This window comes from Arachis ipaensis, chromosome B10 (assembly GCF_059453495.1).
Source record: "Arachis ipaensis isolate K30076 ecotype BB chromosome B10, ASM5945349v1, whole genome shotgun sequence".
Lineage (NCBI taxonomy): Eukaryota > Viridiplantae > Streptophyta > Magnoliopsida > Fabales > Fabaceae > Arachis > Arachis ipaensis.
In genome coordinates this window covers 42030071-42046194 of record NC_142435.1, presented here as the reverse complement: position 1 = coordinate 42046194, position 16124 = coordinate 42030071, and the positions used below count along the sequence as shown (strand labels likewise).

The window sequence follows — 16124 nt, the reverse complement described above, 5'->3', positions numbered from 1 at the left end:
AGTGAAATGGGGGTCGACGCGATCGCGTGAGTGGCGCGATCGCGTGGGATAGCTAAAAGAGTGAATGACGCGATCGCCTGGGGAATGCGATCGCGTCGCTGGAAATTGTGCTAAACGCACGAATCTAGCGTTGTTTCAGCGCAACTCTCTGTCTCCTTTAAGGGTGTTGTGTAATCCATACGACGCGATCGCATCGCTCACGCGATCGCGTGGGATTGACGTTGTGCAAGTGACGCGATCGCGTCAGGGATGCGATCGCGTGGGCCGTTTGTGCGAAACGCACAATGGCCGCACGATTCCAGCCTAACTTTCTGGACGTTGGATCTTTATGCCAGTTTCCAGATCACGCGGCCGCGTGAATGACGCAATCGCGTGGGAAGTATTTTTCGCAACTTGACGCGATCGCATGAATGATGCGGTCGCGTCGCACACCCTTTTTTTTTTGTGCAAAATGTAGAATGCAATGCTAATATGAATGTTATGCATGATTCCAGGTTCAATGAAGTAAAATAAAATAAAACTCAAAAATAAACAAAATGGAATAAAATTAAAATTGAAAAAAAAGGAATGATCATACCATGGTGGGTTGTCTCCCACCTAGCACTTTTAGTTAAAGTCCTTAAGTTGGACATTGGATGAGCTTCCTGTTATGGTGGCTTGTGCTTAAATTCATCCAGAAATCTCCACCAACGCTTGGAATGCCAATAGCCTCCGGGGTCCCAAACTAGGCATGTAAAGCTTCTGAGCAGCTTCAAATAGATTCTCAGGCTCCCGGGGTGACGAGTGTTAGAATAGATTCCAGGATCCCAAACTTGGCTTTTAAATCCGCCTTCGTCTTGATCTATATTTTTTCGTCCGGGCGGTTTAGAAATTAGATTCTCACCAGAATAACCAAACATTTTCCGAGATCCATTTGATAGATCATGATGCCAATCCGCACACTTCGAGTCGAAGCGTGGAACCTTATTGAACCTTGTGCACCAGCTCTGAGTACGAGCCATTTCCCTTTTACTCTTAAAGCCGCAGAGAGCTCTAAGCTGGCCATCTGTTTCAAGCAAACCATATTCAAGTGGAAAAATAAAGCTAAAGGTTAAGGATTGTACCCACTTGAAGCTTGTATTGGGTAGTAATGGCCTTGGGATAGGTGGTTCCAGTGGTTCTGTGAGTTTTACTCCCTTGTGCTCTTCTGTGAAATTCTTCACTTCTTTGCAAGGTTCTTCAAATGTATCCATGTCCTGATCAAGGCCTTCTATGTCTTCCTCGTCACTCAAGTCATAAATGGGAGGTTGAGAAAAATCTACCTCTGTATCATCTTCGTACTCGCTTGGGAAAGATTCTTTGATCTCAGAGAATTCACTCGCGGATGCAAGTTCATTACTAGAAGAACTGGACTTGTGACTATCATCATCAAGAGAATTTGCTTCTTGGGTCATTCCATCTAGTTCTTCATAAGAGACTTGCCTTGGGGTTGTACACTATCCTCTTTAGCATCAATTGTAACGGCCTTGACAGAATTCTCCACAACTCTGGGTTCCCATGGAAGTTCAGCGTCTCCTAAGTCTTCAACCAACTCTTCTTCTTGTATAATGACAGCTTCCTCCGCTTGTTCTAGTACGAAGTTATGCTCTGTCTTGTCCACTGGAGTTTCTAATATCTCGTTCATGCTACGCTTTTCATTAGATTGCCCACATGGGGCTCTAGGAGGCCCTTGAATGTTCGAACGTCTAGAGGATAATTGACTTATTGCTTGCTCCAGTTGATGAAGGGTTGTTTGAAGTTGATCTACTGTTCCCTTGAGGCGAACTTCTGATTCTCGGGGTGATGGATTTGGACGTGGTACATTGGGAAGTGGTGGTGTTTGGGAGTAATTGGATTGGAATCGGGGTAAATGAGGATTATATGGTGGCGAATGGTGAAAAGGAGCTTGTGAGTGTGGTGGTTCAAGGTTGTGTTGAGAGGATGGCCTATAAGCGTAGGGTGGGGCTTGTTGGTAACTACGAGGTTGTCCACCATGTCCATTACCTTGGTATGCATTGTAGAATGGTCTTTGTCCATGATATCTTGGAGGGTGTTGCTGCCAAAAGGGTTGATCAGATCCTCTTGTCTCCATCCATCTTTGATTGCTCTGACCTTGATGCATGTTCCTGTTATAACTTTCATTCCTTTCAACAATATTAGAACCAAACTCAAAGCGAGAGGCGTGAGAATTCACAGTAGCTAATGAAGATAAAAGAAGAAAATAAAAACAAATAAACACGTAAAAAAAATAATTACAATAACCAATAATAAGGCACACGATTGCAATTTCCCGGCAACGGCGCCATTTTGACGTTGGAATTTTTTGTCAGTAAAGAATTTTATAAAAATAGTTGCGTTGTAGATATAGTTTCTAAACCAACAGAAATCCCTTCGTACAAACGTTTTGGTTGTCACAAGTAATAAACCCCTAAATAAATTGATAACCAAAGTATTCAAACCTCGGGTTGTCTTCTCAAGAAACTGTAGGGAAGTATGTTCTTATTATTGGTTATGGAGGTTGTAAATTGGGGTTTTGAGAATGAGGAGTGAATGGTTTAATTAGCAATTAAAGTAAATGAAGAACAAGTAATTTAAATGGCAAGTAAAATAAATAGATGACTGTAAATAAACTTTTGGCAAGGTATGAGAAATTAGAGGTCCTATCCTAGCTATCCTTATCAATGATGATGAAAATTGAATCTTAATTCCACTTTGTTAACCTTTACTAAGGCAAAGGAAAGTCAAGGGATTAATTGGTTTGATCTTCGGATCCTATTTATTTCCTAAGAAAAGATTGGGATTATTGAAGTTCAATTTAATTAACAAAGATAACAATTATCAATCATGTTTGAGTTTGATAACTCCTGAGTTACTGATTTCTTAACCAAGACCAAAAGGAGAAAAGTAAATCTACTAGAATAAAAATGTCTTCAGATGGGAATAACAATAATGTAAATAAAAGAAAGCAATAATAAACTGAAATACCTCAAATAACATTAATTCAAAGAGTAATCTGTAACATAGAAGAATTCATAAATAAAATTGGGAAAATAATAAAAAGGAATATTGAACCTGATAAAAAGAGATAATCCTGAAAGCACATAAAATCCTAAATCTAAATCCTAATCCTAAAGAGAGAGGAGAGAATCTCCCTCTCAAAACTAAATCTAAATCATGGAAAACTAACTAATTGGAGACTCTCTTTGAATGGATGCATTCCCCCACTTCATAACCTCTGGTCTATGCCTTCTGGACTTGGATTTGGGCCAAAAAGGGCTTCAGAATTCGCTATGAGCATTTTCTACAATTTTTGGTGTGTAGCCTCTGTCACGCGGTCGCGTCATTCGGAGTTTTCCTTGTCACGCGGTCGCGTCAGTCATGCGACCGTGTCATATGTGTTTCGCTCGAGGTGCGCGGTCGCGTCAATCTTGTGGCCTCGTCAATGCTTTTTTGCGCTGGCATGTGGCCGCATCGCCCATGCGATCGCGTGGCTGCCAGTTTCTTCAAAAACTCTGTTTTGTGCTTTCCTTCCATTTTTGTATGTTTCCTTTCCATCCTTTAAGTCATTCCTGCCTTAGAAGATCTGAAACTACTCAACACACGAATCACGGCATCGAATGGAAATAAAGGGTAATCAAAATAATTATTTTTAAGCATAGGAAACATGTTTTTCACATACATCACATAATAAGGAAGGGAAAGTAAAACCATGCAATTAATATGAATAAGTGGGTGAAGGATTGAATAAATCACTCAGATTAAGCACAAAATATATCATAAAATATGGGTTTATCAATAACCATAGCTTGCTTCAAACTACAATCTCTGTGGGATCGACCCTGACTCGCTCAGGTATTACCTGGACGACCCAGTGCACTTGCTGGTACAACAGTACGAAGGTGTGGGGAATCGTGCTACCAAGTTTCTGGCGCCGTTTCCAGGGATTGTTGAGTTTGGACAAACTGACGGATTGTCTTGCTCCCTAGATCAAGTAATTTATTTTATCTTTTTTTAGTCTTTCAATTTTTTTTTTCTTCTTCCTTAATTTTTCGAAAATTTTTAAACATTTTCTAAAAACCTTTTTCAAAAAGTTTATTTTCAAGCATCCTTAGCTTTCTGCTTGAGAGTCTTTGTTTGTGTTCTTGTTGAGTCTTTTATTTTTATTTTCTTTTTCATTAAATTTTTGAAAAATCAAAAACCTTTTTTAAAAATATTTTTATTTTCTTTGTTTAATTCTTATTCTTGGTTAGAGTCTTGTGTTTATGTTCTTGGTAAATTTTTTGCTTCTTTGAGTCTCTGTATTTATTAATTACAGCAATTTTTGATTTTTTGGTATCTTGCTTTTAAAAACTTTTCAAAAGTAATTTTTTTTTTTAAATCTTGTGTCAAGTCTTTAAGTTTAGTGTTTTCTTGTTATTTTTCTTTTAATTTTCAAAAATTTCGGCCAAGCCCAAGAAACTTTTGACTTCCGTTACCGTTGTTGGTCTTTCCCATTTCATCACTGCCTCTACTTTCAAAGGATCCACTGCTATTCCTCCTTTGCTCACCACGTGACCTAAGAACTTTACTTCCTCCTTCCAGAACTCGCATTTGGACAACTTAGCATACAATTTCCGCTCCTTTAAGATTTGTAACACAATTCTCAAGTGTTCCTCATGCTCCTTCACCATCTTGGAATAAACTAAGATGTCATCTATGAAAACTACCATGAATTTGTCCAAAAAGAGACGAAATACTCTGTTCATGTAATCCATGAATACAGCAGGTGCATTCGTCAACCCAAAGAACATCACCGCAAACTCGTAGTGTCCATAGTGCGTCCTAAACGCAGTTTTCGGAATATCCTCCTCTTTCACCCTTATTTGATAATAACCTGACCTCAAATCAATATTGGAGAACACCCCAGCTCCTTGCAATTGATCCATTAAGTCATCGATTCTTTGCAACGGGTACTTATTCTTCATAGTCACATTGTTCAACTGTCGGTAATCCACGCAAAGTCGCATTCCTCCATCCTTCTTCTTTACCAATAAAACTGGCACTTCCCACGGAGATACACTCGATCGAATGAACCTCTTGTTCAGAAGCTTTTCCAACTGAGTCTTTAACTCTGCCAGCTCTATCGGAGCCATCCGATACGGTGCAATCGACACTGGTCTGGCTCCCGGCACTAATTCAATCACAAATTCAATCTCCCTTTGAGGTAGGAACTCAGGAATATCTTTCGGAAACACCTCCGAAAAAGTCTCTAATTATCAGGATTTGATCAAGGTTCTAATTATCACCTAACGCATTTGCAGCCAACAGAATATAACCCTGACACTCTTCTCCACTACAGTGTACCACTATAGAGTTCAGGTAGTAACCCTCAGCTATTACTGCTCCATTTTCCCCTTTCGGCATAAACTGAATTGACCGCTCAAAGCAATCCAACAAAACTCGATTCTTTGACAACCAATCAAACCCTAAAATCATCTCCAACCCAACCATTGGTAAACAAATCAAGTCATGCACAAAGTCTCTACCCTCAAGCTTGAAACCCACTTGCCTACAACCTGACTTAGTCATAACCGTCTGATGCGGAGTATGTACATGCAATTCAAATGCCAATTCTGACACTTTCAAACCTAGTTCCTCAACTTTGTCAAATGAAATAAACGAATGCGAAGCTCCAGTATCATACAATGCAACCAAGATTTTATCACTAATTAAAGAGTTACCTCTCATCAGAGGATCCGCCTTAGCAGCATCCTTGGCGTTTACAGCAAACACTCGCCCTTGGTGTTGACTCTGACCCGTATTAGGGTTCATTCCACGAGTGCAATCCCTCGTAATTTGACCAGGCAAACCACAGTTGAAGTAACCACCTAGACCAATCTTGCAAGAGTGATTTGGATGAAAACGTCCACAACGCATACAAGTTAAATCCGGAAAAATCTTACTCTGATTCCCCCTTCCTTTGGCATACTGAAACTGATTATAAGTGTTCTTTCTGAAGCCTCCTTGACCTTGAGGCGCATGTCCTCCTCTCTTGAAATTCTGCCCCCTCGGCTGAAAGTACTTGCCACGTCCCCTACTAGTTTTCCTCCATGAGTCTCCCTTGACGAGGCTTCCGTCTTCGCATATTCTTCAACAACTCTCGCCTTGTTCACCAGATCAGAGAAAATCCAAATCTCCAAAGGAGCCACAGCAGTCATGATGTTATCCTTCAAGCCCCTTTGATACTTGATACACTTCCAGCTTTCATAGGTCTCCGGGGCACCCTGACACACCCTAGAGAACCTACAGAGCTCCTCAAATCGGCTAGTATAGTCCGCCACAGATAAGAAACCTTGATTTAGCTGCATAAGTTCCATCTCATTCGCTTTCCTTGCAGACTCAAGAAAGTACTTCTTATAGAAGGCCGTCTGGAATACATCCCAAGGGATATTGGCATTCTGAAGCTGTAGCAAGAAACACTCTTCTTGCCACCAATGCTGAGCCTCTCCCAAAAGCTGGTACGCGGCAAACTTCACATACTGCTTATTCGGGACATGCCGTGCTTTCAGCGCGCGCTCTATGGCCTGGAACCAGTTATCCGCTTCTGTAGGGTTGGTTGAACCTCGGAAACTTGGCGGATGAACCTTGAGAAAAGTAGCTAAGGTCATCGGAGCACCTCCCATGTTATCACCATTTCCTTCAACATTATCATTCCCGTTTCTATCGCCATTCCCATTTCTAGTCGGTTGGCCTAACCTTTGTACAGCTTGCAGAGTCGCAGCAGCATTTGCCTCTATGGTGTTTGCAAGATTCGCCATTGTTGCTGTTCCGAGGGTTACCTAAAACTGTAGGTCGATCTCGGACGAGATCTGCAGTGGTGGCCGGAGCTGTCGTGTCCGACTTGTTGGACTTGGTGGCCTGAGCTGTTGTGTCTGACTTGTTGGACCTGGTGGCCGGAGCTGTCATGTCTGACCTGTTGGATCTGATGGCCGGAGCTATCGTACCCGACCTGATGGAACTGGTGGAGCTGGAGATGTTGCTGATCCTTTGTCACCGGAGGGTGGTGGTACCTGTAAGAGACTCCGATGTTTAAGTTATCATAGGCTTTAAGCAGGTTTTTAGTAGAATCAGAGTATGAGTTATACCTGGGTGCTCCAGTGTATTTATAGTAGTATGGAGTGACCTTTCTGGAGATAAGATAGTTATCTTATCTTATTTTATCTTTAAGTGAAGTCATCTTATCTTTAAGGGGAATTGCCTTTATCCTTCTAGGCTTTGGCTACCTTCAGATTGGGCTGTGTCCCTTCGTTTGGGCCTGCTTGGGCCTCTTATGGCGATTAGGCCGAGCTCTTTGAGAAGAGATTAGTAATGGGCTAACCTTGCAAGAGGTCGGTCATGGGCCAACCTTCTAAGAGGTCGGTCATGGGCCAACCTTCTAAAAAGTCGGTCATGCGGCAACCTTCTAAGAGGTCGGCCAACCCGGTCATTTATAGCTCGAACCGATGTATGAACAGTGTCCCTTCTTGAGCTTCGATCTTCCTTGTGAGGTCGTGCTTCTTAGCTTCGACCCCTTTGAGGGAGTCGTGCTCAAGCATCTGTCTGGCTTGTTTTTTCATTGCTTTGTAATCCTTGAAAATTAGAGGTTTGGTACTTCCCAATCTGACCTCTTTTGAGTGGTAGTGTGGGTTTTCTACCCTTGCCCTCTGGATCACACCTTGCTTTAAGTTTGTGTTGACAACCCTCTGCTTTGGCGAAGTTATCCCTGCGGCTTGATATTCGGGCTTTTAGTGACTTGTCCGATGACATTTTAGTGTTCTTTATATAGAACCTTTTTTAGTCTCGGATGACGTTCGTAGCCCTGTTTGAGATTGTGCCTTCTTTGAGCGGAGTTGTATCCCTTTTTAGCTAAGCACATTTGAGCCTTAAGTTGTTTCCCAACCTTTTGGCTTGTTCTTTTTTGAGATCGTACTTGCGCCTCTTCTTAGCTGACGTCGACCTGTACGACTTTGCTCCCCGGGCTTTTTAGTCACATTCCAACAACTTTTTAGGTAGTGTTCTGATGAGGAACCTTTCTATCATTTGTTTGGATGGCTTTTTAGCGCCGTTCTAATTTGTGCTTTTGCCTTTTAAGTAGTGTCTTTTTTTCAAGACTTCATACCTTTCAGAAAAGCATTCCTGGCCTTCCTCTGGCCGTTGCGAGATGTCTTTGTCCCTTTTGTGGATCTTTTGTAGAGTGTTGGTACTTTTGTCTGACCTCTTTTGATCACTTCTGGTTTTGTCCACTTTCTGCTTGGTCGAGGTGGTCCTTAGGGCTAACTTGTCCGACGACTTTTTAGTGTTCTCGTAGAACACTTTTTAGTCAGTCTAAACAATTTTGATAGCCTTGTCGTGGAGTCGTGGCTTTTTGGGCAAAGCTGTGTCCCTTTTAGCGCACTCCCTTCGTTGGTCCGACTTCTCGTGTTGATCCGAGCTGTAGCTTTCGTTGGTCCAACTTCTCTTGTCGGTCCAATCTGTAGCTTTCGTTGGTCGACTTCGCTTGTCGATTCTTTCTGAATTATTTTTAGTAATCCATTTTTAATCAGGCTTCGCCGGATCTCTTTTTTATGGATTTACTTTTTATAACACTGTAGCTTTAATCGTCTTGGGCCGACTTCTTCATGTCGGTCGCTTCTAAGTTATTTCTAGTAATCTATTTTTAGGGCTGGCCTGGCCTCTTTTCTATGGCTTACTTTATAACTTTTGGTCGCTTTGATCAGGCTGGTCCGACTTCTTTATGTCGGTCCATTCTAAGTTATTTTTAGCAATACACTTTTTCTAAGTCCTCGTCAGGCCTCTTTCTATGGATCACTTTTTTTTATAACTTTTTGTGGCTTTAATTGAATTATCCGACTTCTTCACGTCGGCTCGGTCCGAGTTATATTTAGTAATCCCTTTTTATGGGTTACTTTTTATAACTTTGTTGACCTTGTCGTGATCGGGCGGTGAATTTGATTTTCACCTTGCCGACCTGTAGCTTTGTCTTGATCGAGCAGTGAATTTGGTTTTCACTTTGCCGATCTTTGTCGAAATTGGATGATGAATTCAGTTTTCATCGTGATCGAGCGATGAATTTAGTTTTCACCTTGCCGACCTGTCGCTTTGTAATCGGATGATGAATTTGGTTTTTATCTTGCCGACCTGTCGTAATCGGGTGTCTTGGTAGGAAACTTTTTAGGGAATCTGTAAACTTTTAAGCAATAAAATGAAGATATGAATAAGAGTGTGTACATGTTTAGTGCTTATTTTTCTAGATCGGGCAATCTTTTAGATCTCGGCCTAGCGCCCTTCTTAGATTGCAGGCATGCCATGACCTTGGTAGCTCTCGCCCCTCGAGGTCGGACACTTTGTGGTGACCTTTCCCCAGTACCTCTGAACACTTAGTATGGTTCTTTCCAGTTGGCTGCTAGCTTCCCTTCTCTTGACTGACCTGTTCCGATGTCATTTTGTATTAGGATGATATTGTTGTTGGCGAAACTTCGCTGGATTACCTTCTGATTGTATCTTGAGGCCATTTGACGCCTTAACGCTTTCTCCCTAATCCGAGCTCTTTCTCGGACTTCTGGAAGTAGGTCGAGTTCTTCCCTTTGAATTTGGGAGTTGACCTCTTCATTATAGAGGATCATTCTGGGGGATCCTTCTTCAATCTCTATTGGGATCACTGCCTCCATTCCGTAAGCCAATCGGAAGGGTGATTCTCCCATGGTGAAATGTGGAGTTGTCTGATATGCCCATAGGAGTTGTGGAAGCTCTTCAGCCCAAGCTCCTTTTGTGTTCTGTAGTCTCTGTTTTAACCCAGTTAGTATGACTTTGTTGGCAGCTTCTGCTTGTTCATTGGCTTGTGGGTGTTTTATGGATGTGAATTGGTGCTTTATTTTCAAGTCAGCCACTAACTTCTTGAAACCTGTGTCCGTGAATTGAGTGCCATTGTCTATGGTGATGGAGTAAGGAACCCTAAACCTTGTAACAATATTTCTGTACAAGAATTTCTGACTTCTTTGAGTAGTGGCTTTAGCTAGGGGCTCTGCCTCGATCCATTTTAGTTGAAGTAATCTACCCCTACAATGAGGAACTTGACTTGTCCCGATCCTTGGAGAAATAGTCCGAGGAGGTCGAGTTCCCACTTTGCAAACGGCCAAGGTGATGTTACACTGATGAGCTCCTCTGGTGGGGCAATGTGGAAGTTAGCATGCTTTTGATGTAAAGCTTTGACTTTGTATTTGGGTTTTTGCTCTGTTGTTGCCTCCAAAGGGTGCCCCTGGACTTTCGTGTGAGTCTTGGAGTTTCCCTTTTACTGCTGTATCTGACACCTGATGTTTTGCTGTTATTGTCCGAGTTGTTTCCTTATTTGCCCGAGTTGTTTGGTAGTAACCCCATAGTTGACCTATGTCTTCTCGAAAAAACATTGCTGAGATGTCTACTAAGATCCCGAACGGCATGTCTGATTGGCTGGATTCCATAGTTTTAATGCGTGTTACTGTGGCTGACCCTGAGTACTGTGTGCGACTTAGGAGGTTCCGTAGAATTTGTAGGGATAGGGATGAGGAAAAGAATTATGAGTTGGTGTCGCCGGACCCTAAGGAGAGGGTTTGTTTTCCTTCCTTGACTCCGGGGGAACGACCATTTTTCTATGCTTATGACTATTTTTTCAGTCAGTTGAATATTACCATCCCTTATACCACCTTCAAGATCGACTTGTTGTGGTCTTGTAATGTAGCCTGGATGAGGCTTCTGTTATTGCCCCCTGGTTTGGTGTTGGCTAGTTTTGAAAATGCATTAGCTCGGGCATTCTACTCCAGAGGTATGTATCGGACGTCATATCCCCCGAAATATCCGAGCTGTTTTCTGTTTTTGTCCAAGGTCTCCCGAATTGTCCGAGCTGTTCTCTGGTTTTGTCTAGGGTCCCCCGAATTACCCGATGTATTTTTTCATGGTGGGATCCTTAGCTTGGTTACTCCCTTCTATTTGTGAGGTGACTACTTGTGAATTACTGGACATGGTAAGCTCCTACCTTCTTATCTAGCCTTAAACTACCTAGTAGTGCCTCGTATTCAGCTTGGTTATTTAGCTTGATTTGGCTTCCCTGATCGCTTTCTATAATTACACCTGCACCACTCCCGGTTTTGTTTGAAGAGTCGTCCACGTAGAGATTTTATTTTGTAGGAGTTCCCGGGGTGTCAGTGTACTCTGTAATGAAGTCGGCCAGATACTGTGATTTGATGGTTATCCGAGCTTTCATATCGAAGATCGAATTGGGATAACTCGACTGTCCACTATAGGATTCTTCTAGCTAAGTTTGTTTTTTGTAGGATGCCTTTTATGGGCTGGTTGGTCCGAACTCTGATAGTGTGATCTTGAAAGTATGGGTGGAGTCGTTGAGAGGTGAGTATGAGGGCGTAGGCAAACTTTTTCTATCTTTTGATAGTTTAGTTCGGCCCCTTGTAGAGCTTTGCTGATGAAGTAGACGGGTTGTTGCCCACTTTCGTCTTCTCTGACTAGTGCTGAGGCTATTGCCCGACTTCCTACTGCGAGGTATAATATGAGTTCTTCACTTTCCTGTGGTCTGGTAAAAATGGGTGGTTGCCCCAAGAATTTTTGAAATCTCGGAAGGCTTGTTCGCACTCCGTTGTCCTTTTGTAAGATGATTTAGAGATCCCTCCTCCTGCAAATCCTTCATTTATCATATGAACATGTCTCTCAGGGGTGTGAGGTGGACGTTCAACTCGTCTGACCTCTTCGGTGTGAGGTGGACGTTCAACTCGCCCGACCTCTTCGGTGTGAGGTGGATGTTCAACTCGTCCGAATTCTTTGGTGTGAGGTGGATGTCACCTCTTCGGTGTGAGGTAGACGTTCAACTCGCCCGACCTCTTCTGTGTGAGGTGGATGTTCCACTCGTCCGACCTCTTCGGTGTGAGGTGGACGTTCAACTCACCCGACCTCTTCGGTGTGAGGTGGACGTTAAACTCGTCCGACCTCTTTGGTGTGAGGTGAATGTTCAACTCGTCCGACCTCTTCGTCCCTTCTTCTTTTTCTTGGTTCATCTGCTTTATTGGCTAAGTACCGATCTAATCGCCCTTCTCTTGCCAATTTTTCTATGACATTCTTTAGGTTGAAACACTCATTAGTAGGATGTCCGTAGATTTGTTGGTACTCGCAGTATTCTGTCCGACTTCCCCCTCTTTTGTTTTTGATTGGGCGAGGTGGTGGGATCTTCTCAGTGTTGCAAATTTCTCGGTAAACATCCACAAGATACATTCGAAGAGGGGTGTAATTGTGGTATTTTCTAGGCTTCTCACTGGGTTGATCTTTTTTTTTCTTGGACTCTTTATCCTTGTCCCGTGGTGGGTTAGGAGAATCCGGTTTTTGAGCTGTCTCCCAATCGAGAGTTCTCCTCCATGTTGATGTATTTCTCTGCCTGTTTCTGTACCTCATTCAGAGATGTTGGGTGCTTCTTGGATATTGAGTGGCTAAAAGGTCCTTCTCGTAGGCCATTGATGAGACCCATGATAGCTGCTTCTGTTGGCAGACTTTGTATGTCCAGGCACGCTTTGTTGAATCTTTCCATGTAGTTGCGAAGGCTTTCTTGATCTCCTTGCTTGATCCCTAGTAAGCTCGGGGAGTGTTTGGTTTTATCCTTCTGGATGGAGAACCTGGCGAGAAACGTTTTAGCAAGGTCGTCAAAACTTGTGATGGATCTTGGAGGCAAATTGTCGAACCACTTTATTGCTGTCTTCGTTAGGGTAGTCGGGAAGGCTTTGCATAAAATGGCGTTCGAGGCATCAGTGAGATACATTCTACTTCTGAAATTGCTGAGGTGATGGCATGGATCTGATGTGCCATCGTAAGGGGTCATGTCGGGAGCTTTGAAGTCCTTTGGGACTTTAGCTTTCATGATCTCTTTGGTGAATGCGTCTTGATCTTTGTGGGGGCTATCTTCATGACTGGATCGAGCGGTCTTGGTTTTGAGATCGGCTTCGAGCTTTAAGAGCTTGTCCTCTAGCTTTTGACGCCGTCTTGTTTCTCTCCAAAGGTCTCTTTCGGCTTCCCCTTGATGTTCAGTTTCTTGTTCCAGCTATTTAAGGCGATTCTGTTGCTCATGGATAGCGTCCAAAATTTCTGTGGTTGGGGGTTGCTTATCTCCCCCATTTTGAGGTGTGTCTTTAGAGGTGGCGTCCGTGTCTTTGTTTGGCGTTCTGTCCACTAAACCAGAGTTGTGATCGTTGTCATGGTCGTCCGCATGGTGATGGGATGACTTCTAGGTTTTCCGGCAACGGCGCCAATGTTCCGAGGGTTACCTGAAACTGTAGGTCGATCTCGGACGAGATCTGCCGTCGTGGCCAGAGCTGTCGTGTCCGACTTGTTGGACCTGGTGGCCGGAGCTGTCGTGTCCGACTTGTTAGATCTGATGGCCGGAGCTGTCATGCCCAACCTGATGGAACTGGTGGAGTTGGAGATGTTGCTGATCCTTTGTCACCGGAGGGTGGTAGTACCTGCAAGAGACTCCGATGCTTAAGTTAGCATGGGCTTTAAGCAGGTTTTTAGTAGAATCAGAGTATGAGTTATACCTGGGTGCTCCAGTGTATTTATAGTAGTGTGGAGTGACTTTCTGGAGATAAGATAGTTATCTTATCTTATCTTATCTTTGAGTGAAGTCATCTTATCTTTAAGGAGAACTGCCTTTATCCTTCTAGGCTTTGGCTGCCTTCAGATTGGGCTGTGTCCGTTTGTTTGGGCCTCCTTGGGCCTCTTATGGCGATTAGGCCGAGCTCTTTGAGAAGAGGTTGGTAATGGGCTAACCTTGCAAGAGGTCGGTCATGGGCCAACCTTCTAAGAGGTCGGTCATGGGCCAACCTTCTAAGAGATCGGTCATCGCCAACCTTCTAAGAGGTCGGTCATGCGCCAACCTTCTAAGAGGTCGGCCAACCCGGTCCTTTATAGCTCGAACCGATGTATGAATAGTCGCCAAAAATTCGGCATGGTTATCGGCCGGTTGCTCATTCCTACTTTCTGCTCGTGAACGGGTACGACCTCATCCTCGAGTGGCCATTAGGGTTCCTGTCTACACCAAACAATCGATATCAAGGTGATCAGTCTCAATATCAAAAGTCTAGTGCTTCAATTATCCCAAAAGGCACTCACAAACAAGCATGCTATGCAATATCAAATAGATAACCTAATAGCATCAAAGAAAAGACACACAGAGTATGCAATGAAGCACAATCGGTCCATCCCTCAGGCTCACGAGGACGAACCACTCTGATACCACTAAATGTAACACCCTAATTACCCTAAGCCTTACCTCGCGCCGTAAAACAAAGGTTAATCAAAGGTTACGACAAGTCTAAAGCTTATACATAACATATATAGAAGAAGTAATATATTCTAGAAGCCCGATGAAGGATACAGCTCAAAAACAGGATTTGAAAAGCGCAAAACGTACACACAAAGCTACTAACTTAACACACAAAAAATAGATATAATATAACAAAATATCAGAGTATAATAGTGTAAGGATCTAGCCACGGCTCGCAGAGTTTAAGCCGGCTAGCTATATACAAACCATACAGAAACCTGACAGTTAAAACAGCTTATACAAGTTTTCCCTCAAAGTAAGCCTCTAGGCAAAAGTAAAATACAAAAGTGAAAGATATAAACAAAATAATCAAAAGACTCCAAAATATATTCAGGATCCTCCGCTTCTGTCACCATCAAAGCAACTCACCGAGGTGGGTTGCGACCTGCATCTAAAAAATAACAACAGAGTATGGTATGAGAACCGGAGGTTCTCAGTATGGTAACAGTGCCCAGTGATGTAAGATATAAGACTTCGGGACGCCAGAGGCAATTCTAGAACTTCATATCCATCACAAGATTCATCTTAATACATAACTAAAATAGTAGAGCGTAACTTAAAAACCATAACATAATAAAAGGGGTAATCTAACTTAAAGGATTTTCTAGTCTAACAGTTCTCCGCTGTCCCACAGCCTTCACCAACCTATCCTCCATGCGATCACATTGCCACCGCCTTCCGAACCTCCTCAATCTCAGTAGAAAACACAGAAAATATAAATGCAAGTAAAACACAAGTATAGGCATATAAGGCAAGTAATTCAAGTAGACAATTAGGCATGTTATACAATTAGGCAAGCAATTATAAGTCGGCAAAGCAAACAAACAGATAGAAGATGCACATGATGAATGCCTGTCCTATTAGCTGTGATATCACATTGTCGGTTCAACTGCCAACCCGACACATCTCCATGGAGACGTCGCCCTTCGAAATCATAATGGGAACCCCCGAGATATGGTGCTCGGAACACCGTCTAGGATTTTGTGCCTGCACACTCTAGTGATCCGAAGGGATGCGAGCGGGATACTCTTGCCACAGACCTCACATCTCAACGTAAGCGGGATTAACCACCGTCTTTACGCCGCCGCCGCGACCTCAATAGGCGGGATTAACCACCGTCCCTGCCAGGCGCATAGCGTCTCAACAGTCTCAGTATAAAATAGAAATTCAGTGGTTTTCAGAAAACGATTTTCAATATATCATGGATCCATCATTCTATTCCGAGTCCTCGACTCATCTCAACCACTGTTAATTCAACATTTCCATCCTGAACTCATCAGCTCATCAGCTTCTCAATTCATATACCATTCTTCATTCTCTCTCCACCAAACCCATCCTTAGTACACCAGAAACCTAAGCCTCTGTTCTCTAACTTTTCAAAGAAATACCAAATAAAATCTCCTAGGACCTTTCACATGTTTTGATACCCGAAAATAAGTCCAAGAGTCTTAAAATGGTGTCACAGAAGTGTACAAGCTTGTTGGGAAGGTGAAACAGTTAAAAACAAGAATTTAGTTTGAAAAACCGCGCATGTGCATTCGCATAGGGGTGTGCGTGCGCACGCCCAATGAGATTTTCAAATAGTGTGCGTACGCATAGAGGTGTGCGTACGCACAAGTGCAAAATTTTACAATTCTGTTCGCTCGCACAAGGCGTGCGAACGCGCTCAACAGAATGCACCTTCCAACGTGTGCGTGCACACAGGTTGTAAAACTTCATTGGTTATGTGTGCGCACAG

At 43.0% G+C, this 16124-nt stretch overlaps 2 protein-coding genes across 2 annotated transcripts; both read right to left on the bottom strand.

Annotated features, from left to right (window-relative positions):
- Positions 1-5292: 5292 nt before the first annotated feature.
- On the bottom strand, positions 5293-5934 carry LOC107620552 (uncharacterized). Its single transcript, XM_016322695.1, has one exon. The coding sequence runs from the start codon at positions 5932-5934 to the stop codon at positions 5293-5295; it is 642 nt and encodes a 213-aa protein (XP_016178181.1).
- A 5-nt stretch (positions 5935-5939) lies between these two features.
- LOC107620551 (uncharacterized) lies at positions 5940-6815 on the bottom strand. The gene has a single exon (XM_016322693.1). The coding sequence runs from the start codon at positions 6813-6815 to the stop codon at positions 5940-5942; it is 876 nt and encodes a 291-aa protein (XP_016178179.1).
- Between the last annotated feature and the right edge of the window lie 9309 nt (positions 6816-16124).